At 40.7% G+C, this 23,851-nt stretch overlaps 1 protein-coding gene across 1 annotated transcript in view; it reads right to left on the reverse strand.

Annotated features, from left to right (window-relative positions):
* Nucleotides 1-23,851, reverse strand: part of PTPN9 (protein tyrosine phosphatase non-receptor type 9) — a 75,745-nt gene that overhangs the window by 23,397 nt on the left and 28,497 nt on the right. The window contains exons 2-7 of the mRNA XM_045532484.1: nucleotides 18,667-18,810; nucleotides 14,166-14,255; nucleotides 13,298-13,422; nucleotides 7,497-7,602; nucleotides 3,135-3,245; nucleotides 672-1,000 (exon numbers count right to left, since the gene is read on the reverse strand). Coding sequence (XP_045388440.1) covers nucleotides 672-1,000; nucleotides 3,135-3,245; nucleotides 7,497-7,602; nucleotides 13,298-13,422; nucleotides 14,166-14,255; nucleotides 18,667-18,810 — 905 coding nt within the window. The remainder of the gene's footprint in view (nucleotides 1-671; nucleotides 1,001-3,134; nucleotides 3,246-7,496; nucleotides 7,603-13,297; nucleotides 13,423-14,165; nucleotides 14,256-18,666; nucleotides 18,811-23,851) is intronic.

The raw sequence follows: 23,851 nt of genomic DNA on the forward strand, positions 1-23,851 counted from the left end.
GTCACTCAGAAAGCAGATTTTGGGCTAAGTTGGAACTTGCGCCTGGGACTCACTGGGACAGCTTCCTCAACGTTCAACAAACAGAGGCCACTAGTTCGAGAAAAAGAGATTTCTGCTGTAGCCAATTAAAACATAAGAGAAATGATCTATGCTCTACTGCCAACAATAGTTACCAAGTAGTTATGAATCAGAGTTATAAACTAGCCAGATGGCCAGATGGTTTTGGGGTAGGATTCAGAAGAGTTTAAATTCCTAAGAGGCAACTTCTTCTCTCTTACTATGTATTATTTTAATTGCACCAGGCACCCCTCAGGATGTAATATTATAGTGTAAATGCTTTAGGGAGAAACTGTCCAAAAGAACAGATTAGAGCTCACACTAAAGACAGGAATAGTGAGCAGTCCATTTTGAGCCTAGCTTTTTTTTTTAACTTGCATTTCAGGAAAATATCCCCAAATACATCTAACAGGGTTTCCCTGTTGGTACCAAAGACCTTCATAAATTTCAGAGCTTCTCTCTCTGGAAGAGAGAAACCATCATTTAAGTGAGAATGAGGCTCCTTAACACAAGGAAGAGCCTCTGTTAAAGAAGTGAGGTATGGAAAGAGCTGTTGCCAGTGCCTGCCAGAAGCACCTTGGTAACCAACTGTTGGCCCAAACCTTCCTACTTACATGGAACAATGGAAAGTGCCAACGGGGTTCTCACGACGGATGTCTTCATACTCCTCATATATTCCCTGCTTTTGCCTGGTGTTAACATAGTCCACCAACTCTTGGATGGTCATAGCATGGGGACCTGGAACATGTACCGAGTCCCCGTCTAAGGCAGGAGGGAGGGAGAACTGGATGATCTCATCGAAGGGATCTGGGTGGCCGTTCACCTGGGGTAGGAACTGGAAATTCCAAGTGGCGAGGTCAATTTTCACATATCCACCCAGGTTTTCTGGAAGGCACTCCCTGGGCAGGTGCTGGGTGACCTCAGATGTCTTTAATATCTGAATCTGAAAGGCCAGAAAGAACCGTGTGAGTATGTGATGGAAGAAAGGCTTACAGAGAGGAAACGTAAAGAGTAAGTGTGCATACGTTAGATTTGGGAATCGAGATTTGCTTGAAATACTAGATATACCTGTAAAAGAAGCAGATTACATTTCATTTGCCTGGGACTAAAGTCCTATGAATTTACCAGATAAAAGTTTGAATTCCCAGGATGTGTTTCAAATCACTCTTGGCATTAGGAGCCTTGTTATATACCTTCCAAAAGGACAGTATAGTGAACAAAGGCTTTATGCTATTAACAAAGCTTCCCAGTACCATCTTATGCTGCTACTCTTTTTTTTTTTTTTTTGACCACTAAGAATGTCTAGGTAGTGGTTATTTTTTTCAACCTCATACAAGGCAGCCAATTCCAGGCCTGTTAGCTTGTGTTTTACTAACAACTTGGTATGGGTGTTCACAAAGATACGTTCCTATGAAAGCAAGCCACCCAGAGGCAGGGTAGCCCAGGAAAAATGTTAGGTAAGTAATCTTAACACTTAATTCTTCTTTCTGCTTAGATATAGCCATACTGGACCATATTAGCCTAGTTGGTTCTCCTGAGGCTCTCCATGGAATGGGAATGTTGTTCTTCCTAAAAGCTGTCTCTCTTGCTATCGCCTCTTCTTGGAATGCCCTCTTTTCTTCCTCGGCCTCCTCAAGGACCAGCACATGCTGACCTCTTCTGTGAGGCCCTTTCTGCCTGCCTGCGGCAATACAGTCCTTCCTGTGTGCTCCTGCAGAGCCAAAGTCCTCTAACATGTTTATGTGTTCTCTACCAGGACCATGAACTCCTCGAGAGTAAGGACTGTCTCACTTCAGTTTTAATTCTCAGGACCCAGTGCTGGGATTGTAAAAGAAGCTTAATATAGTTTCAGTTTATATATGCATGTATAATTCCTACAATTCAAGTACAAGAACTAGCCTAAGGAGTCTCTCAAAGAGTTATCTTAGGAAGGATGACCTGAGTCATAAAGTCTTTGAGTAGCTTCCACAGAACCAAATGCTTTCACTTCCCCTCTCCAACCCAATTCACCTCAGCTATAAAGACCTGCATTAATATTCATTTAATTTCATAATTATTTACCACGGAAACCTCTAATAATATTTCAAAAGAAATCTTTATTATCTAACCCTATTATGCCAATGTTTTATATGCCCTGTCTTTCAAGGGCTGCCATCAGTGACTGAGACCATTACATTATCTTTCAGTCCTGGAACACTCAAAAGATTATAATAGAATTAAGGTAATTTTGGACAACAGTTCAAAAATTGGGAAGCAACAAACTGTTTTAAGAAAAAATGCCAAGAACAGGCTGGGCATGGTGTGCACACCTATAATCCTAAAACTCTGGGAGGCTGAGGCAGAAGGATCACTTGAGGTCAGGAGTTTGAGACCAGCCTGAGGCAACAGTGAGACCCCGTCTTTACTAAAAATAGAAAAAATTAACCAGGCATGGTGGCATGTACCTGTAGTCCCAGGTACTTAGGAAGCTGAGGCAGGAGGATTGCCTGAGCCCAGGAGTTTGAGGTTGCAGTGAGCTACAATGGCACCACTAGACTCTAGCTAGGGGCACAGTGAGACTCTGTCTAAAAAAAAAAAAACGCCAAGACTATATATAGAAAGAGATATAGTGAGAGACTCTCCTCCACCGTCTTGGTGGTCAAAGGGACTGAATGGTTGTTTCCAATTGGACAAATTCAAACACCAGTTCAAATAATGCAATTATATTAAAAGCTGTTAAACAGTAAGGCCTGCGCAGCACTAGGCTAATTCTGGAAGTAGTAGCCATGGCTAAACTACTTCCAGGACACATTCCTTCAGTACTATCTTATGCAAGGTGCTATGGAAAGGGAGAGCCAGATAAACCATGTCCAGTTCCTGACTTCAAGGAGATTGTAGGACAGTGAGAGAGGAAGTCTGTACCAAGCTGACTAATGAATAGAGAATGTGGGTGAAAACACTAACAGAAGCAGAAAGTGCTCTAGGAGACAAGCTAGGAGGATATTTTTGAAGGTAGAAAATTAATCGGCAGGATTTCACCAGTAGAGATGGGAATGTATCTATTCACCTCCAAGTAAGAAAAGGCTGCCTTGCCTTACCCTCTCCCGGACTTTGTCCTTCAGGAGGAGGCTGATGATGGAATAGGGCACTCTGAACCATATGGGTGCTCCCACAATCAGCACCTTCTTCAAACGAGCTGGAAATGCTCCCTGTGGAGAAAATGTACAAGGATTTAGGACCTAATGGGAATTGTGACTGTTTAAGCCCAAAGTTTAGGTTTTCTGCTCTTCTTCACATTCTTACCCAGCAGGAGGTCTACAGCCTGCTTCAGGTTTACTCTCTAGTAGCTAGAGGAAAAATAGCTAAAAGAAAGAAAGAAATTAGAAGGTGATTTACCTTTTAAAAATAACTATGTTAAATTCATGTCAACCATAAGCTTTATGGATCAAAAACTATTCTGACTTTTCTTATCAGCAGTTATCCCACACATATCACACATCACCACACATATATGCATCCTAGAAAGTTCTGCTTATTAAAACTTGAAGGAAAAATTAGACCATGAATAAATTGAACATTAAAGAAACATTTCTCTTTCATAACCTTTCATTTAGTCTAATAATCTGTGTATGTATAATCATTTCTTTTTTGTCTATAAGTTCATCTATGTATTCAATTATTCAATCAATCACTATGATCTAGGGTACAACAAAAAAAAAAAAAGGAGATACCCTGATCTGCACAAAGTGTAAGAATGAAAACTCATTCATTCCTAATGTACAGTACTTGGTTTCATTTAATTTTTCAATATTTCATCCCTTCTCATGGGCAAGATTACCATGTAACATTGGCATTCTAATTGGAAAGAAATCATTCCTAAGAAATAAAAAAAAAGAAGAATAGTAGCTAAGTATGTTCTACTCTATTCTTTTTACCCCTATTCTTTTTGCCACTTTGTCAAAAGACTGATTCTCAATTTGATAAGTCATTTTCTCTGTTCTTTTCGGTCATTCCTCAGTTCTGATTTAGGGGATCCCCATACACCCCTTTGTAGAGAACAGAGAGCATCCAGAACAAAATTTTCCAAGGCCCTTGCTAAAGTCTGAGAAACTACCTTTCAGCTCTTCCTCCAAAGATGCAACAAACCCCTTTCAGAGTCTAATACCCAAGGCCCCTTTAACTGTCAGATGAAAAATCGGTTTAGAGAAATATCTATATTTCCACAAAATGATAAATAGAAAGTAGAAGCCATCACGCTTTCTTCCTCAGAGCAAAGAGCTACAGACCCAGGCCTAATCCATTTAAGTGACTGTACAGGACCCTCATAGATTGTCAGTAAACTGGTAACACCTTTGGAAAGGCATCTCGCTTTACAGATTCTTAAAAAATGTGCATTTGTTGATGAATTCCATTTCTGAGACTCAGTCCTAAAGAAATAATCAGGAACACAAAGATGTATGGAAAGAATATTTACTGTAAATGTATTTTTGATAGTTAAAAATACTTCAAAACTAAAAAGAATATGAGTCCAAAAATGGGAAGTAGTTAACAAAATATTATATCTTACAATATATTGTTATATAATCTTTACCATGAAGATTTCAAAGAATTTTTACAACTTTGGAAAATGCTCACAATATAATCTTAGAATCAAAACTATAATCCTAATTTTGTTTAAAAAATACATACACACACATATACTTTCACACACACAAAAAGACTAAATAATTATAAGAAAAGTTCGACTGAGTTTATCTCTGATAAGTGAAATTGGGAGTCATTTTAACTTTCTTTTTTTTTAAATTTTTTCTTTTTTCTTTTTTACTTCTTAGCCCTAACTTTCTTCTTTGTATTTTATTCTCTACAATACTTTATATGGCTTTTACTTGTTATAGTCTTACGCCTATAATCCTAGCGCTCTGGGAGGCAGAGGCGGGAGGATCACTTGAGCTTAGGAGTTTGATATCAGCCTGAGCAAGAGCAAGACCCCATCTCTACTAAAAATAGAAAAATTAGCCAGGTGTCGTGGCATGCACCTGTAGTCCCAGCTACTCGGGAGGCTGAGGCAGGAGGATTGCTTGAGCCCAGGAGCTTGAGGTTGCTGTGAGCTAGGCTGACACCACAGCACTCTACTCAGGACAAAAGAGTAACACTGTGTCTCCAAAAAAAAAGAGGAACTATTAATATCAGGGGAAAAAATGTTAAAATGTTCATAACACAGGTTGAGTATCCTTTATTACAGTGGTCCCCAACCTTTTTGGCACCAGGGACTGGTTTTACGAAGACAATTTTTACACAGACCAGTGTGTGGGTGGGGGGTGGATGATTTTAGGATGATTCAAACACATTACATTTATTGTGCAGTCAAACCTCTCTGCTAATGATAATCTGTATTTGCAGCCCCTCCCCAGCACTACTATCACCGCCTCAGCTCCATCTCAGATCATCAGGCATTAGGTTCTCATAAGGAGCACACAACCTAGATCCCTCACATGCACAGTTTACAGAAGGGCCCGTGGTCCTATGAGAATCTAATGCCGCAGCAGGAGACAGAGCTTATGCAGTGATAGGAGCGATGGGGAGCGGCTATAAACACAGATGAAGCTTCCCTTGCATGCATGCTGGTGGCTCACGTCATGCTGTGCAGCCCGGTTCCTAACAGGCCACAGACGGGTATTGGTCAGCGGCCCAAGGGATTAGGGACCGCAGCTTTATAAGAAATACTTTGAACCAGAAGTATTTCAAATTTTGGACTTTTTCAGATTTGAAATACTTGTATATACCTAGTGAGATATCCTGGGAATGGGACCCAAATCTAAACATGAATTCATTTGTTTCATATATTCCTTATACACATAGCCTAAAGGTAATTTTATAAAACATTTTTAATAATTTTGTGCATGAAACAAAGTTCTGACTACATTTTGGTTGTTACTTGTCACATGAAGTCATTTTCCAACTATAGAGTCATGTTAGTACTCAAAAAGTTTTGGATTTTGGAGCATTTCAGGTTTCAGATTAGGGATGCTCAACCTGTACCAAAAATCAGGAAACAACCCAAGGAGCCATCAACAGAAGAACAGATGTGAATAAACTAGTATATTCCTCAATGGATGAAGAATGAAAAGAAATGCATCCTTCAATCCATCAGTGAAAAAAGAATGAATCACAGCTACATGCTACAATTGTGAATTCTAATAATAAAGTATAATGTTGAGTGAAAAAAGTGAGTCTAAGAAAACAACATACAGTATAAAACCCTTTTTATACAATGTCTGTTGTAGAGCTGTAAGGTAAATAAACACTTCTAAAACTCTAGTTCAGGCAGGAGGGTCTGGGATAAAACTTACCTGTTGGGTACAACGTACACTATTCTGGTGATGGGCACACTAAAAGCCCTGACTTCAGCATTGTACAATTCATCCATGTAACAAGAACACTTGTACCCCCTAATATTTTGAAATTAAAAAAATTTAAATAAATAAAAATAAAAGTCTCGTTCAACAGTACTCTGAAATGAGGTCCTAGAATAAAGACTACATAGACTCCTAGACCAATGGTTTTCAAAGAACAGGGTATGACTCAGTAAGTCCTGAAATCAGGTTAGGTGGTCATGACTGACATTCTAAAAATAGGAAGTAGAATAGCATAATCCAAGTGAGTGCACATAAGGGTAAATCTTCTTTTGTGAAACTTTTTTGTTTTGTTTTATAAATATGTACAGAAAAAAACACATACCCTCATTGTCAATTCTGAAATCTAAACAGCTCTGAAAACGTCAAGTTTCTTTTGTAAGTTTGGACCAATAATTCACTGGGAAGCAAAATCTGACCTGAAAAGACATAGGCTTTACCCTTCCCCAGTAATTATGAATAATAATACATTTTATTGCAGACATACTAATGTGCTTGATTATATAATAGCATATATGCATTATCTTTTAAAGTTCAAAAACTTAAAAACATCTCTGAATCTAAGAGTTTGGGATACAAGATTTTGAACCTATATATATAATTTGACATGTACATATATAACTCTACATGTATTAATAAATACATATAGTTAGTACACATACATTTTTGTGTATTACGTCAAAATATAAAACATATTTCTGACTAGATTGAGACCAAAATATCTGAAAAGTCACTGGCTAAGTGACATTTTTCACAGATGCCATACCTAGGCCTTCATTAGTTCTTCATCTACATAGCTCCAAGAAAGGGACATCCCACTTTTATGACTCAGAATATTCCTATGCATTTTTTATTTGAATTCCTCCCACTTCACTTTTAAGATCATTTCTCATTCTAAGGAAGCAGATTATTACTCATTATTCACAGGTGACCTTTAAATTGAACATTATGTCTGAAGTTTACATCATTCCTAAATCTTTTCCCAAAGAATACTAAAAAAATCCTAATCATTGAAGGAGAGTTGAGAGGGCCCTCCCATAGCCTTACCTTCAGCAGGTTTAGAACTTTCTTGCCAAGATCCAGCTCAAAGTTGGCATAATTAGAACCGCACATGTCATAGATAAACACCAGTCCATTCCTCTGAGTTTCAAAGCTGTAAGTCAACCATTGAACAAAATCATTTATAAGTAATGAGATGGGTAACACACACACACACAAAAAGACAGAGAATATGGGACACAGCTGGGACCAAAATAACTGTCTGGCTGAATACTGGTCTTACTAAAAGATAATTTATCTTTGGTATCTGCTATGTTTATTAATTATCCTTGTTTATAAATTAGCCTCATTTGCAGATTTATCCAGGTTTACCAAATGCCAAATTCCTAGGATGACAACGCTCCAGAGCAACGAGGCTATCCAAACCTGAACTGGTTTTGCCCAGCCCTCTGAATCTGCCTAACCAAATCCAGTAACAGATTTCACACTCAACCCAAAAATTTCCTCCCCCTTGAAGATCTCGCTGATAACTGTAATCAAATGTGCTACCATCCTTCACTCCCTTGAAGTCCTATAAATCTTCCCATGGATTTTTCTTGCGCCCCTAACATACTTTGACTTTGTATAGCATGTGATTCTCTCCTAGAGGCCAAGAACCCTTTGTTCAACTCATTACCCTAAAAAGTCCCTGGCACAGCCCCTGTAAATAAATGGTCACTGCACTGTAATTCAGCAGGCTGGAATCCCATGTCTTAAGAAAATATTTTAGACTTGTGGAACACTGTGTAGAACAAGACTTCCTCTAAGCTCACTGATGGTGAATTTGTCTCTTATAACTCCATGGAGGAAAAGAACAAATCCACAAATGGTCTTTGGAAAGCATTTTATTTTATTTTATTTTGAGACAGAGTCTCACTCTGTCACCTGGGCCAGAGTACCATGGCATCAGCCTAGCTCACAGCAATCTCCAACTCCTGGGCTCAAGTGGTCCTCCTGCCTCAGCCTCCCAGAGTGCTAGGATTACAGGGGCAAACCACCACATCCAGCCTTAGAAAGTATTTTAAAAATAGATTAGGCCAGATGTGGTGGCTCATGCCTATAATCCCAGCACTTTGGGATGTCAAGGTGGGAGGATCGCTTGAGCCCAGGAATTCGAGATTGCAGTGAGCTATTACGATGCTGCTGCACTCTAACTTGGGTAAGACAGAGCAAGACCCTGTCTCAAAAAGAAAAAAAAAAAAAACCAAACCCACAGGTAGTATCATACTGAGTGGGGAAAAACTGAAAGCCTTTCCTCTAAGATCTATAAAGACAAGGATCCCCACTTTCACTGTTATTCAACATAGTACTGGAAGTTCTAGCTACATCAGTCAGACAAGAGAAAGAAAGGGCACCCAGAGTGACAGAGAGAAGACCACGTAAAGAAGACACAGAGAGAAAATGGCCATCTGCAAGCCAACGACAGAGGCTTCAAAAGACACCAACCCTGCCAACATCTTGATTTCAGATTTCTAGCCTCCAAGACTGTGAGAAAATAAATTTGTTTAAGGAGGGAGGGAGGGAGGAAGGAAAAGAAAGGGCATCCAAATTGGAAAGGAAGAAGTCAAATTATCCTTGTTTGCAGACAATATGATCTTGTATCTCGAGAAACCTAAAGACTATACCCAAAAACTACTAGAACTGATAAACAAATAAAGTTGCAGGTACAAAATCAACATACAGAAATCAGTAGCATTTCTATATGCCAATAGTAAACAATCTGAAAAAGAAACCACCAAGAAAGTAATCTCATTTGCAATAGCTACAAATAAAATACCTAGGAATAGGCTGGGCATGGTGGCTCATGCCTATAATCCTAGCACTTTGGGAGGCTGAGGCAGGAGGATTGCTTGAGCTCCGGAGTTTGAGACCAGCCTAAGCAAGGGTGAGACCCCTGTCTCTATGAAAAATAGAAAACTTAGCTGTGCGGTGGTATACACCTGTAGTCTTAGCTACCTGGGATGCTGAGGCAGGAGGATTTACTTGAGCCCGGGAGTTTGAGGTTACAGTGAGCTATGATGACGCTACTGCACTCTAGCCAGTGTGACAGAGCGAGACTATCTCAAAAAAAAAACAACAAAAAAACAAAACCTAGGAATAAACTTAACCAAAGAGTGAAAGATCTCTATAATGAAAACTATAAAATATTGATGAAAGAAGTTGAAGATGACATTTAAAAAATGGAAAGATACTCCATGCTTATGGATTGGAAGAATCAATATTGTTAAAATATCCATACTACCTAAAGCAATCTACAGATTCAATGCAATCCCCATCAAAATACCAATGACATTCTTCATAGAAATAGAAAAAATAATCCTAAAATGTATATGGAACCACAAAACACCCAGAATCCTAAGCAAAAAGAACAAAACTGGAGGAATCACATTACCTGTCTTCAAATTATACTACAGAGCTGTAATAACCAAAACAGCATGGTAGTGGCATAAAAACAGACACACAGACCAACACACGAACAAAACAGAGAACCCAGAATGAAATTCACACATCTATAGTGAACTTATCTTTGACAAAGGTGCCAAGAACATACAGTGGGAAAAGGATAGTCTCTTCATTAAATGGTGCAGGGAAAATGGGAGTGGGGGGGTGCGGGGATGTAGATTAAAGAGATACTGAGCCTATTCTGAGACTGAGTTGAGGAACATGTGAAGATAGAAAAAGCATTCCTTAGTTCAATATCCTTGAATCTTAAAGACTTCTCAAAGTTGTACTCTTCCACCAAGCCAGATCCTTACCTGCTTCTGATTTATACACCTAAATGGTCAATAGGAAGAAATTATTTGATTGGACTACTCACAGATGATAGCAATAGTTTTCACATCTATTTAGAACTGAAAAAACTGTTAGGCACAAAACACATTCCTGAAATCAGGAGTCTCAATGTAATTTTATATCCTAATTTTTTGCATCAGCTCCTGGGAGCCTCCATACCTTCATCCCTTTAACAAAATCCAAGGCAGAGGCACCCATTCATTAGATAAAATTTCAAAAATCTCTAATTCTGAGGTACATAAAAGTTTCTGCAGCAGACTTAGTTTCAACTGTCCCTAATGTCTTACATTAGTGCTAAATCTTGACTCCTTTTTCACAACCCCTGAGAGACTTTGATTCACTAAGATTTAAGATGCTACTAAAATGTGTAGCACAATTATTGAGTAGACTTTTCATTTCTCTATGAGCTCATCAAGGGCCAAATTCAACAAATTATGGGTTTTTCCCTCCTGGCTCCAGCTTGTGGCAGGGGACTAAAAGAAAAACAAGTCAGTGACAGGGCAAAGAGAATTTAATAAAAACAAGGTATGATACATAATGATCTGGGTTCTATAGTCCAGGATCAAACTGCTCATTCTATGAAGGCACATGAAATAAATACAAATGCAGTAAGGTTTTCACTTTTTGAGGTATAGAATGTAAGATTTACAATGATAGCTGATTGCTTCCCTACTGAGTTTGACTCCTGAACTACATGCTACAGAAACACCAAGAAGTTTAAAACAGTCTCTGACATTTGTTTCAAAAGAATCAAGGGTAGGAGGTACATAAGGGGCTACCAATGAAACAAGACTGCTACAGATCTCTCTGAAGAAGACTGATGATGGGTATATGGACGTTCATGATACTATTCTCTCTCCACTTACGGAGATTTGGAAATTTTCCATTATATAATTTTTTTTTTTAAGGCTGGTCAAGTGAAGCAGTGGGAGTGGAGTCCATTATATAATGTTAAAAAGAAGGTTCCCAACCCTCAAGGAGCTCATGTTCTAGTGGCAGATGAAAAAAATCTAATAACAGTATAAGATAAATGACATCATAAGGCAGTGTATAATTAAGTACATAATGACTGGTATTGGTGATGACTGCTATTAATGTCAGAGTGAAAAACAATTTTACTTATGACAGGTTGGAGTGGTGAGGGAGCCAGTCATGGAAGCTGGTCCTTGAAAAGGCAGGATTTAGTACAGAGGAAGAGCTGGTCTGATGGTAGTGGGTTATCACAACTTATTAACATTAGTGTCACTAAAGTTGGTATTCAACCCCCCACTGCTAAATTTGACTGGCTAAAAAAAATAATAATAGTACAGAGGAAGAAGAGAGAGAAGACCATTCTGGTTCAAGGTAACATGGGAAAACAAGACTTTCCTACTCCCTAGAGAGAATATTTTGCTTAGAGAAAACGGTTCACATTTACTTAGCTTATATGCCCCCTTTGGATAATCAGTCACTGAGGGTTTTTAAGAAAGGGATGGATATCATGAAAACAAAGTTTGAATTATGTTTACCCATGTGGTTCTCCTACGGGATCGGCCACTGCCATGCATCCTGCCTTGCCTACATGAGAATTTCACTCTCTAAGCCCTCCCAAGGAGGAAGGCCAATACTGGATCTTTTCAGAAAGGAGCCTTTCATTCTCCTGAGCTAAAGGAGCATTTCAAAGGAACCCACATTCTGGATACTGAGCCTGAAGGCCAGTCACAGGACCTGAGAAATTCCACACTTATGCTTCAGGAGTACAGAACTGCTGAGACTACTGGTCCTCACTCCCTAACAACATCTCCTTTTCAAAATAACGCTGTGTGTGTGGTTTAGCTGTATCTCCCACTGGGCATCAATGGTAGAGCTAAGTACTGTGAAACTAACATGAACAAGGCAATAACAAGTAAACTAGACAGCCCCATCTCAGAGAATCTCTGGGCTATTCCCATCCTCCAAGGCCACAGCATGACCAGAGTTGTACACAGCTGTCTCTCACTACCTCAGCTCTCAGCCCTCGATACAGCACTTCTAACCCAGAGGACCAGCCAAGATGTCAAGAGCAGTAACAAAGTGTAAATGGCAAGCACCAGGGAGAAAAGGAAGAATACCAGAAGATAATACAGTAGAGTACAAATAGCTCTGGCCAAGAGCAAAGAAACCAGGATCTTAGACCCTATTGGAATAACATGTGATGACTGCAATAAAGATGACATAACTTCCTGGATTTTCAGTTTCTTTGTCAATAGAATTGTAATCATACCATTTACCTTAGAGGGAGAGGGAGAGATGACCTGAGCTGGTTCTTTTTGCTTATATAACTGTTTTTACCATAAAGGTGATTTTCCTTAACTTTATACTTTTGGGTTCCTCTCTTCTGAAAGTTGATTCTCAAAATCCTCTGAGCTAAATAGCATTGTTCGTTTTATAGACAAAGAAACTGAGGTCCCCCAACTACTTAGGAGGCTGAGGTGGGAGGATTGCTTGAGGCCAGGAGATTGACGCCAGCCTGGTAACACAGCAAGACTCATCTCTAAAAATGAAAAAAAAAAAAAAAAAAAGACCTGGGCCTGGTAGCACAAGCCTGTAGTTCCAGCTACTTAGGAGGCTGAGGCAGAAGGATCGCTTGAACCCAGGAGTTAGAGTCTGCAATAAGCTATGATCATGCCACCGCACTCTAGCCTGAATGATAGAGTGAGACACTGTCTTGGTTATGAGCAAAACAAACCAGCACGAGTCACCTCCCCCTTACTCTCTTCCAATAAGTAATTCTCCATACACTGAGGATTGCTAATAATTGACTTTCTCAGCTTGCGTTATCCTGAAATAGAGCCAAGGTGGTAAAGAGAAATACCCACCATCTTGATGGTACCTGAAAACACACCCAGCCCTCAAGGACGTGGACTGTTTTCTATTCACAGCACTGCACAGAACACATCCTAGGAACATGGTAAAGGCACTGCAGAATTTAATTAAGTTAAAACCTGTCACTTTCGTATGTGAATGCAGACCACCTAAAAGATAATCTCGATGCTTACCTATCCACAGCTCTGTCCAGCAAGTAAAACAGAGCCTGAAGTACCACGTGTTGAACTGACTTGTGAGGATGATGCAGTCTGGCAGTAAAGAGGGCAATGGAGGCTCCTGTTGGGTCCCGAACATTCTAGAACAAATAAAACAAGAAATATTAAAAATCAAATAGAAAATCACAACAATCACTAAGGCTTACGTGTTAGATAAGGGTTTGATACATGAAAAGAACAGATGCTGTCAATACATCCCTGATTTGTATGAATTGTTCCCAAAAGGGAAGCTTATTAATATCATCTCATGCCTGATTCTCAGAGCATCCCCTGGACCATATTACTGTGGTTAAAGAAAAAAAAAAAAAAAACACATTCTCTTTGCTCTTCAACTACAGAGATCAAAAGATGGTTCTGCACTGGCTTCCTAGCTAATTTCCTAGGCAGGATGGCAAAAGAATTAACCAGAAGGGGAGAATCATAGAACAGGACCATGGTTTCCATACTTTGCCTTAAAAGTAGCATGATATACTTACTGAAAGTCTGAGGTCTCTAATAAGTGAAGAGCTTATGTTAAATAAGGAAGGATGGGTATCTGACACATTATATAGTCATCCCAAAGACCCTGATGGACCAATCAAGAAACTTTTCTTCTGTGCAAGTGATTTTCCATAATTCAATCATTTAATTATTATTAATAGGTCTAATTACTAGTGATTATCACTAAAATAATTTTGTGCCAAAGTACACAGCTGCTTCACATCTGTTCTTGACTGTGGACACTCTCTAGACTCGGGGTATGGTATCTAGGAACAAAGTCCACAAGACAACAGCTACAAAAGGAAGTAATGAGGCCCTACAAGATGGGTCCATAAAGACTCACTAAGATGGTGAATTTTCCACTGAGGATCTCAGAACGGAGAGGTTCCTCATGAGGTTTCAGCTTCACAATGCCTTCCTTCCTTCGAGTTTCCTAAAAAGGAAGCACAGCAAGATGTATTAATATAAAAATACTGTATATCCAGGACAGACAGCTTCATGTAACCACCAAATCTCAGAGATAAGGGACTTTAGAAGTCAACTAAATGAATTATGAATTCCTTTGTAACCCCTTTCCAGGTCAGCAAAATGTTATCAGAATTCCTGTCCAAAGCCACTTTATCAGCCCCCTATGTAGGGTATTTTTCTCTGAATCAGTAAGAATTCCAACCCTGAACACAAACCAATATGTAACATTAAGGTGCAGAATCAAAGTTCTTAAAACATGCAGCAGCGCTTACATTGTACCATGAAACTCAAATATGGACCCAAAAATTATCTGGAAGCATATATCCTCACACATCCTCCAGGCTTAGGCTTCTCCTACTACAAACAGGAGCTCTCCCTCCACTTGAGGCCCTCTCCAACGACAGCTACTATGATGTCATTTTCCACATCTCAATAGCCAAATCCTTTTTTTAAGAGCCAGGATCTCCCTGTGTTGACCAGGCTGCCCTGCCTCAAACTCCTGGGCTTAAGCAATTCTTCCACCTCAGCCCCACGAGAAGCTAGAATTACTGGCACACATCACCACACCCAACTTGATGGCTAGCTTCTTTAAGCTCATCCCCAGTTCCCTCAACCTCAGTCCACTGCATTCTGGTTTCTTCCCAATCCGACAACTACATTGAAAGCTCCTGCTACAGTGACCAGGACCGTCATGGAACTGAATCTACTGGACATTTTCAGTCCTCCTTTTCAATGACAAGGTTGATCACTCCCGTTCCCTTTTTTGCAGAGACAGTCTCTATCTTTCCACATCATTATGTCCAAAATAAATTTTTCTTCTTGGTTTTTCCTAATTCTTCAACTATCTCAAAGTCTCTTTGGTGGCCATTTTTTCCTTCATTTGCTCAATCAATTCACTCATTCACCTACTCAGTTCACTCATTGACTCATTACCCCATCCTGCAAATATCTGTAGAGCAACTATTATGTGCCAGGCACTAAGCTAAGTGCCTAGTAAATAAAACAAACCAGGGCTTTGCTTATATTCTTCTTCAATCCATCCCTAAAATCAAATTCAGATGCCTTCACAGGCAAGGAGGCACGACAATATTAGTCATGGATCACAAGAGAGTGCATGCCCTACCTAAAGCATTCAAATTCAATTTTTAAAACAATATTGGGGCTGGGCACAGTGGCTCATGCCTGTCATCCTAGCACTCTGGGAGGCCAAGGCGAGAGGATTGCTTGAGGTCAGGAGTTTGAGACCAGCCTAAGCAAGAGTGAGGAGATCCCGTCTCTACTAAAAATAGAAAGAAATTAGCTGGACAACTAAATATATATATAGAAAAAATCAGTCGGGCATGGTGGCACATGCTGTAGTCCCAGCTACTCGGGAGGCTGAGGCAGAAGGATTTCTTGAGCCCAGGAGTTTTTTGGGTTTTTTTTTGAGACAGAGTCTCACTTTGTTGCCCGGGCTAGAGTGAGTGCCGTGGCATCGGCATAGCTCACAGCAACCTCAAACTCCTGGGCTCAAGTGATCCTCCTGCCTCAGCCTCCCGAGTAGCTGGGACTACAGGCATGCGCCACCATGCCCGGCTAATTTTTTCTATATATATTTTTTAGTTGGCCAGATAATTTCTTTCTATTTTTAGTAGAGACAGGGTCTCACTCTTGCTCAGGCTGGTCTCGAACTCCTGAGCTCAAACAATCCACCCGCCTCGGCCTCCCAGAGTGCTAGGATTACAGGCGTGAGCCACCGCGCCCGGCCTGAGCCCAAGAGTTTGAGGTTGCTGTGAGCTAGGCTGACGCCACGGCACTCTAGCCCTGGCAACAGAGTGAGACTCTGTCTCAAAAAAAAAAAAAAAAAAAAAAAAAACTATATTGGAACCAAAGAAAGAAAAAGATCTGAAGTGAGGTTCTGTTCTATATATCTTCCTATTTCTCATACCCTCCCACAATGACCTTCATCCATTCTCATGGCTCCCAATATTCAGCTCTACTTTGGTCTGAAATTTCTACTTCCAGTCCAGATTTCTAAACTCTAGGCTCATATCCCAAATGCTCAGAGCGGTTTGGCCCCAGGGACTGCTTTCATGGAAGACAATTTTTCCACGGGGGGTGGGCAGAGCTCAGGCAGTGATACATGATGGGGAGCGGCTGTAAATACAGATGAAGCTTCACTCACTCACCTGCTGCACACCTCCTGCTGTAATGCCTGGTTCCTAAGTTTCATGGAAGACAATTTTTCCATGGATGGGGGATGGGTGGGAGTGGGCTTAGGCAGTGATGCAAGGACCATCAGCAGGCTACAAACCGGGGGTTAGGGATGGCAGGCTTAGAGGACATGTCTGTTTGGATATCCCAAAGGCATTTCAAACTTAACATGGCCAAACTGAAGTCATGACCTTCTCTCCCCTCACACCTACACCCATTTCAGTGTGTCTTAAATTAGTGAATGCCCCCACTATTTGCCCAGACACCCAAGTCAGAAACCTGAAATCCTTGACTTCTCCCTCCTCACACACCAGTTTTAAGCAGCCCTGTCCTAACGATTTTACTTCTATACCTGCCTACTTTTCTCCATCTCTCCTGACATTATTCTTTTTTTTTTTTTTTTTTTTTTGAGACAGAGTCTCACTCTGTTGCCTGGGCTAGAGTGCCGTGGCATCAGCCTAGCTCACAGCAACCTCAAACTCCTGGGATCAAGCAATCCTCCTGCCTTGGCCTCCTGAGTAGCTGGGACTGACTACAGGTGTGCGCCACCACACCTGGCCCTGACATTATTCTTAATAACACCACAATCATCTCTCCCAGTAAGTACACTGCCTTCTAACTGGTCTGTCTCCAGTACAGCCCTTCTGTTACATTCTCCAAAGCTCAGTGAGAAAAAAATCATTCCAGAATGCAAATGTGACCAAATCATTCCACTGCTTATACCTTCAATGAACTTCTCTGCTCTTCAGGAAAAGCAGATACTCTTTGATCTGGCCTTGCTTACCTCTGCTGCTCGATCTCTTACCACGCCCCCACTCCTACTCAACATTTCTGCTCAGCTGAATTTCTTTCTTTCCACTGAGCATTTGAACTTGCTGTTCTCTCTACCATATTTCCCCACCTGCTTGATTCCAGCTTATACTTCAGATCTTAATTTAGAAGTCATTTCCTTCAGGAAAGCTTCCTTGACCCTCCTAACTCAATGTGCTTCCACAGAATCCATGGGGCCCTATCACAGCATTTCTATCATTGTTTGTTTACTCCCTTTTTCTAAATAGTAATCTCTGGACCTGGAACATGGTAGGTATACAATAAATATCTGTTGAGCAAACACTGAATGAGCTAACCCACAAGATAGGTGTATTAGTCCTAAATTAATCCTAGTGTGTGCTTTCTTGCTTATTTATTTATTCATTCATTTACTTAGAGACAGAGTCTCACTCTGTCACCTGGGCTAGACTACAGTAGTGACATCATCATAGCTCACTGCAACCTCCTTCTAGGCTCAAGCAATCCTCCTGCCTCAGTCTCCCAAGTAGCTGGGACTACAGGCATGTGCCACCATGCCCAGCTAATTTTTCTATTTTTAGTAGAGATGGGGTCTTGCTCTTGGCTCAGGCTGGTCTCAAACTCCTGAGCTCAAGAGATCCTCCCACCTAAGCATTCCAGAGTCCTAGGATTATAGGTTTGAGCCACTATACTACCCTGCCAAATTTTATTTTTTAATTTAGGGAGATTTTGTATCTCTTCAGAAGAATTTTCTGAACCCGAAGTAACATGCCACACAGTGTTTATCAAGGACAGTGCCAACTGAGAAAACAAACATAAGCACAGATGCAGAGTCTGTGCCCCCTCAAATAACAAACACCAAAACAAAGATCAAAAACAGTAACATGCTAATAAGCTATATTACATGAAGTACTGTTAAGAAAATGGACCTAGCTAATACAGTAGTTCTTTTCCAGGGCAAAAGCTTCCCTTCCTGAACTGTCCATTAAGCTCAGCATTCATGTGAATGGCAAGTTTCTAAAAACCCCAAAGATCCTGAAAACCAGGGGAGTAAATGGGGCACGTGGCCAGAGGTCAGTGAGGAGAGCTAGGACTCAAACTCTACGAAGGGTGAACCACTACTCCGCCACCAAGATGCTGTCAGGCTGTTTCCTCAGTCTCAATCATTAGAAGTGGCGTGCTGGTCCACAATCGGAACTTAAGCACATACAGGGAGCCTTCCAGGAATGGCCTTGCCCAGCATCAGCTCTCACAAGAGCTCGGGATACTGATCCATTTTTTACCAGAGTGGAGAACACGTAGAGAAGCAATGTGTGTGTCAAGCATGGCAGAGAGAACAGCAACACTTAGAAAGCCCAACTGCCACAGGTCTGGTCCACCCGCGATCAACATACTCTGTAGGAGTGGAATAACTCTACGGCACGGAGCACATCAAACTTCCTGGCCATGAGGAACTTGACAGCCACGTTCCAAGAGAGCGGAGAAACGTTGTACTGCACTGTCCACTTGTTAATCTCTTCAAGAAACTGCTTGGTGGCCTGTTTGACAAAGAAAGTAAGAATAATTAGTAAGAGGACATATTTATGAAACCAAAAAACAAGCAATCAAAAACTATCATCCTTTCCCCAAGCAAGCCTGAACCAAAAGTTTACTACAAGGAGCAAAGAAAGACAAAAAAAGGCAGAAACTGGTCTGAAACCAGAAATAGTTAAAATTTATATAACTCATCCAAGCATGGTGGCTCACGCCTGTAATCCTAGAACTCTGGGGGCCATGTGGGGAGGGTAGCTTGAGCTCAGGAGTTTGAGACCACCCTGAGCAAGGGCGAGACCCTGTGTCTATTAAAAAATAGAAAAATTAACCAGGTGCAGTGGTATACACCCCTATAGTCCCAGCTACTCAGGAGGCTGAGGCAGAGGATCACTTGAGCCCAGGAATTTGAGGTTGCAATTAGCTATGATGACAACACTGCACTCTAGCTGGGGCAACAGGGTGAGACTTTGTCAAAAGAAAAAAGAGAGGGAGAAAGGGAAAGGGGAAGGAGAAAGGAAAAAGAAAGAAGAAAAATTTTGTATAACTCAGTGAGGCTAGAAGCCAGAGCCAGGTTCAGAGAGCAGGAATTAGCACAGAGATGGACTAATGAGGGGGAGACCAGGGCTCGCAAATAAGATGTAAATTACTGGTTCCAAAGCAAAAAAACAGAATTATTTTGGGTTTTGTTGTTGTTGTTGTTTTTAAGAGGAAAAAAGGGTGGCTGGGCCCTCTGAGGGATTATTGCATAATGTACAGTGTAGTATAGCAATCTCAGCTGCTGCCTCTCACAAGCCAACTGGACACAGCAAAACAATCAGAAAATGGTTTTGGCACTGGAATTAGCACAACTATTTGAGAATAGCAAAACTATTAGGAAGAATTTAACAAATCAGAGGCCAAGTGTTCTTTGTGTTGAGTGAACCCACAGGACCTCTTCATGCTTTACATGGCAGCCCCAAAAGGGGACACTAGTGCCTGGAGAGTCATTAATAGCCCCGCTGCATAGTGGTTTGGCGGAGGAGTGAGAAATTTTCATTTTCACTGTCTGACTACAAGCTGACAGACAAGATGCCTGTTTCTAGAACTGTTCTTACCTCTTGACTAACTCATGTTTTTATGCTTTCTTGCCCTATTTCTCCTTACATTATAATCAATTTCCTCTCTAGCCAAACTACCCTTTTTTTTTTTTTTTTAAGAGACAGAGTCTCACTTTGTTGCCCGGGCTAGAGTGAGTGCCGTGGCAGTCAGCCTAGCTCACAGCAACCTCAAACTCCTGGGCTTAAGCGATCCTACTGCCTCAGCCTCCCAAGTAGCTGGGACTACAGGCATGCACCACCATGCCCGGCTAATTTTTTCTATATATATTTTTAGTTGTCCAGATAATTTATTTCTATTTTTAGTAGAGACGGGGTCTCGCTCAGGCTGGTTTTGAACTCCTGACCTTGAGCGATCCACCTGCCTCGGCCTCCCAGAGGGCTAGGATTACAGGCGTGAGCCACCGTGCCCGGCCCAAACTACCCTTTTTTGTTTCTTCATTTTAGAATGATTTGAATTGAGATTTTTTGCATGTATTCTGAATTGCTAAAAGCTCTCTGCATGGCTATTCTGTCCCTTCCATTCAGAAACTTTTCTCAGCTGTTGATTCACAATATGATCAACCTGATGAGAATTCTCAATTTTTTTTTTTAAGAGACAGGGTGTCACTCTGTCACCCTGGCTGGAGCACACTGACATGATCACAGCTCACTGTAACCTTGACTCCTCACCTCAAGCAATCCTCCTGTCCCAGCCTCCCAGAGTGCTGGGATTACAAGTGTGAGCCACCCCACCCAGCTCAGAATTCTGAATTTTAACCATACCCCTATTCTTGATCAACCCACAGTTACTATTTATTTATTCAGATTTATTAAGTACTTATTATTTGTTAAGCTAGTACCTGTGCTAAGAAGTATAAGGAATACAAATTTCCTTCAAAAGGTCTAAGACCAACTTACTATGTGACTACAGACAAGATAATTTTCTCTCTTCACTAATTTTTCAACTGAAAAATAAGGGGAGAAAAAGTTAACAGCAATGACCTACTTCAGAGTCTTGGCAACAAGTCCTACCTTGAAAATACAATCCAAATTGCTACATACTATTTAAACAATCAGAAAACTAGAACTGCAGGACAGTCAACAATACCTCACAACATAGCACCTGATTCATCCCCCAATTTCTAGGAAAGGGCACAATATTTTATAAACCTGGGAAAAGTCTAAATGGCCTGAGAGGCTGGATCTGAGCTTTAGAGCCTTTCAACAGAGGCAATATAACTTACACCACTGGAAAAGGAGAGAACCAGCAAAACCAATCGGGCAAAGTGTATGAAAAGATCCAAGAAATAAAGGCTATAAAGAAAAGCTTTCAGAAGATCACTTTGGCCCAGAACCAGTTAAAGCCAGACCAGAGAAATGAGTCCCAGAGAAGACAGCGGAACAAACTCAGAACGCTCCCAAGAAAATAGTTTGAGTTGCCTCTGTGGAGTGAGTGGCCAGCATCAGAATGAGGAAAGACGGAAGGGAGAAGTGGGCACAGAAAGATCCCATAAACAAAACTCCAACCAGTCAGGAAGGTCCCCAGGAGACTTTGTAAATGGTATTTGTTTTTCAATTAATGTATTATCTTTTAAATCCAGTCCTCTTATGGGCTTCTCTAATGTTGCCTGTTGAATAAAACACCAGAATAATAGGAACATACTTTACCCACTGCTCAGCTAGGTATATAATCTCAGATAAATCAATGCATAGGCAGGAGGGGTAGATCTAAATGACCAGGAAGTGATATGAACTCATCACATATCCCTCTGTTAGGTTGGCTTTTCATTTTCCATAAATAAACCATGCCCTAATAAGAGAAAGACACACAGGTTTCACACATTTCCTTCAAAGTACATCGTGCCTTCTTTTTTATTAAACTCAGTTCCTCCAAGGTTCTTGATGTCCTGTAGCTCCCAATAGCCCTTGCCTTGAGCTGACCTCTGTCCCCCTGCTGGTCAGGATGTTATTCTTGGCTTTAAGCACAGGAACAATTCCTCCTGCTTTGGCCTGACCAGGCCTTGCATGAAGAGTCCAGTGTACTGTAAATAGTGATGCGATATTTACAGATACAAACACACACATATCACCTGCTCTGTTCAGCCTCAGATTCATGCTCCCGCATCCCCATCCTTCTGGTGAAAGAAATGAACCTCTGAAAGGAGTCCAAAAGAACGGGCTCCTCTTCAACAGCCTTCCTCTAGACAGTTAATCAGATTTCTTCCTCTGTTTACACATGGATTCAGCATAACCACTGGGTACAGACTGATTTGTGGCCCTGCTGGTTAGCAGAAAACAAGTCCCAGCAACTTTAATGAGCAAGACACTCTTCAGAAGGAATAACTGAAATTCTTAAAATTAATATTCAGTGTATTTCCTGGTAAAAAGAAAGAATGGGCCAAAAGATGAATCACAGCTTAGAAAATACTTCAACTCATGGTCAGTGGTTTGAATCTATCTAGATTTATGAGTAACCACAAGTTATTAATACCTAGAAGTTAAGGAGTGATCACAGTTCAAACAGCTGTGGTCTCAATTGATGTACAGAAAAATTATTAATAACATTGCCACTTACAACCCTCCTCAACCAGCTTTTCAGGTAAGGGTAAGATTTGTTCCAGCACAGTCAAAAGGCTTACTGTAATTACATACTTCTCCCACAATCATGTTTAAATAAATAAAAACAAGTTTTTTGACTATAGCCATGAAGATAAAGATACTAAAGAACCTGCCATAAAATAGCTGAGAAGTCTGCCAATCAAGCAGGGTACACCCTGGATACCATTCACTGGTGTTAAATAATGGTTTCGGAAAGAATAAAGCCAACAACACAGTCTTCGTGTTACAGCAAACTCCCAAGAGCAGCTGCAATTTTGAGATGAACATTGAGCAACGGACTAACCACCCAAAAGGTCAAGAAAAATGTGCTGGTACCCTCGGTTCCACAGGCAGTACTTTCAATCCTCTGTTCTAAGACAACCTGGGAGAGAGTGAAGAGCCAGAAATAAAAATAGAAAACTTCTGCCTCCTGGGGTGTCCGCCAACTAACCTCCGAGGAGTAAGTCTGGTGTGGGTTTGGAAGTCAGAAAGAACCAACCCATCCTCTTACTGCTGTGTGTTATCTGGGCAAGTCATTTAACCTCGCTGAGCTTCAATTTACTCATCTGGAAAGACAAGGACCGAATGAGACAATGGATGGAAAAGCATCCACTACTGTACCTAGCACGTGGTAGGGTAAGTGGATGAATGTTCATTCTCTTTTTTCTTTACTCCAGTCATTTCACAATAAAACTTCTTTTAACAGAGATACGGTTTCTCAGAATCACATGAACTCTGTTGCTTCCCTTTAGCCTGTACCAATTCAATCTCTCTAATCCGTTTTATCCAAAGGCATAAATTTAAATTAGAAACCTCCAATATGTATTCAACTGAAAGAAAAAACAGTCTCTAAAGGAGCAATTCCTCCTCATTCAAGGGTCTGTGGCGATACAGAAGAAACTGAATCCAGAAGTATTTAAGCTCTAGCTCCCATCTCTAAATCCTTTTGTCCCTACTTTCAGACTACTCTGGCTTCCCCAGGGATTAACATTGCCATCCTGAGCACAAGTTCTTTTTAATCGCATCAAACTTACTGCGGGACTATTTCTCATTATAATAAAGGAACAACTCTGTGCAGGACAAACACCACGCCAAAAATGCAGTCAGTCACCCTGTGCTGAATACCTAAATAAGGAAAGTCACTCAATGTCTGGCTTTTACCAAATTGAAAAAGTTACCTCTGTATTTCAGCAAATATGCTGTTTCCCCATTATTTTAGGTGACAGATGCGTTAGTAACTACCTTCCCCTCATGCCTGTTTTCCCCTTTCCCTCATTGTGAATTTTTGCCTTTTTATGTCTATTAACCCCTCCAGTCCCTATCAATCTGCTTCAGAATCTGAGCAAAGACACACTAGCTTGCTATAAGGCAG

Source organism: Lemur catta, chromosome 1, assembly GCF_020740605.2.
Source record: "Lemur catta isolate mLemCat1 chromosome 1, mLemCat1.pri, whole genome shotgun sequence".
NCBI classification, from domain to species: Eukaryota; Metazoa; Chordata; class Mammalia; order Primates; family Lemuridae; genus Lemur; species Lemur catta.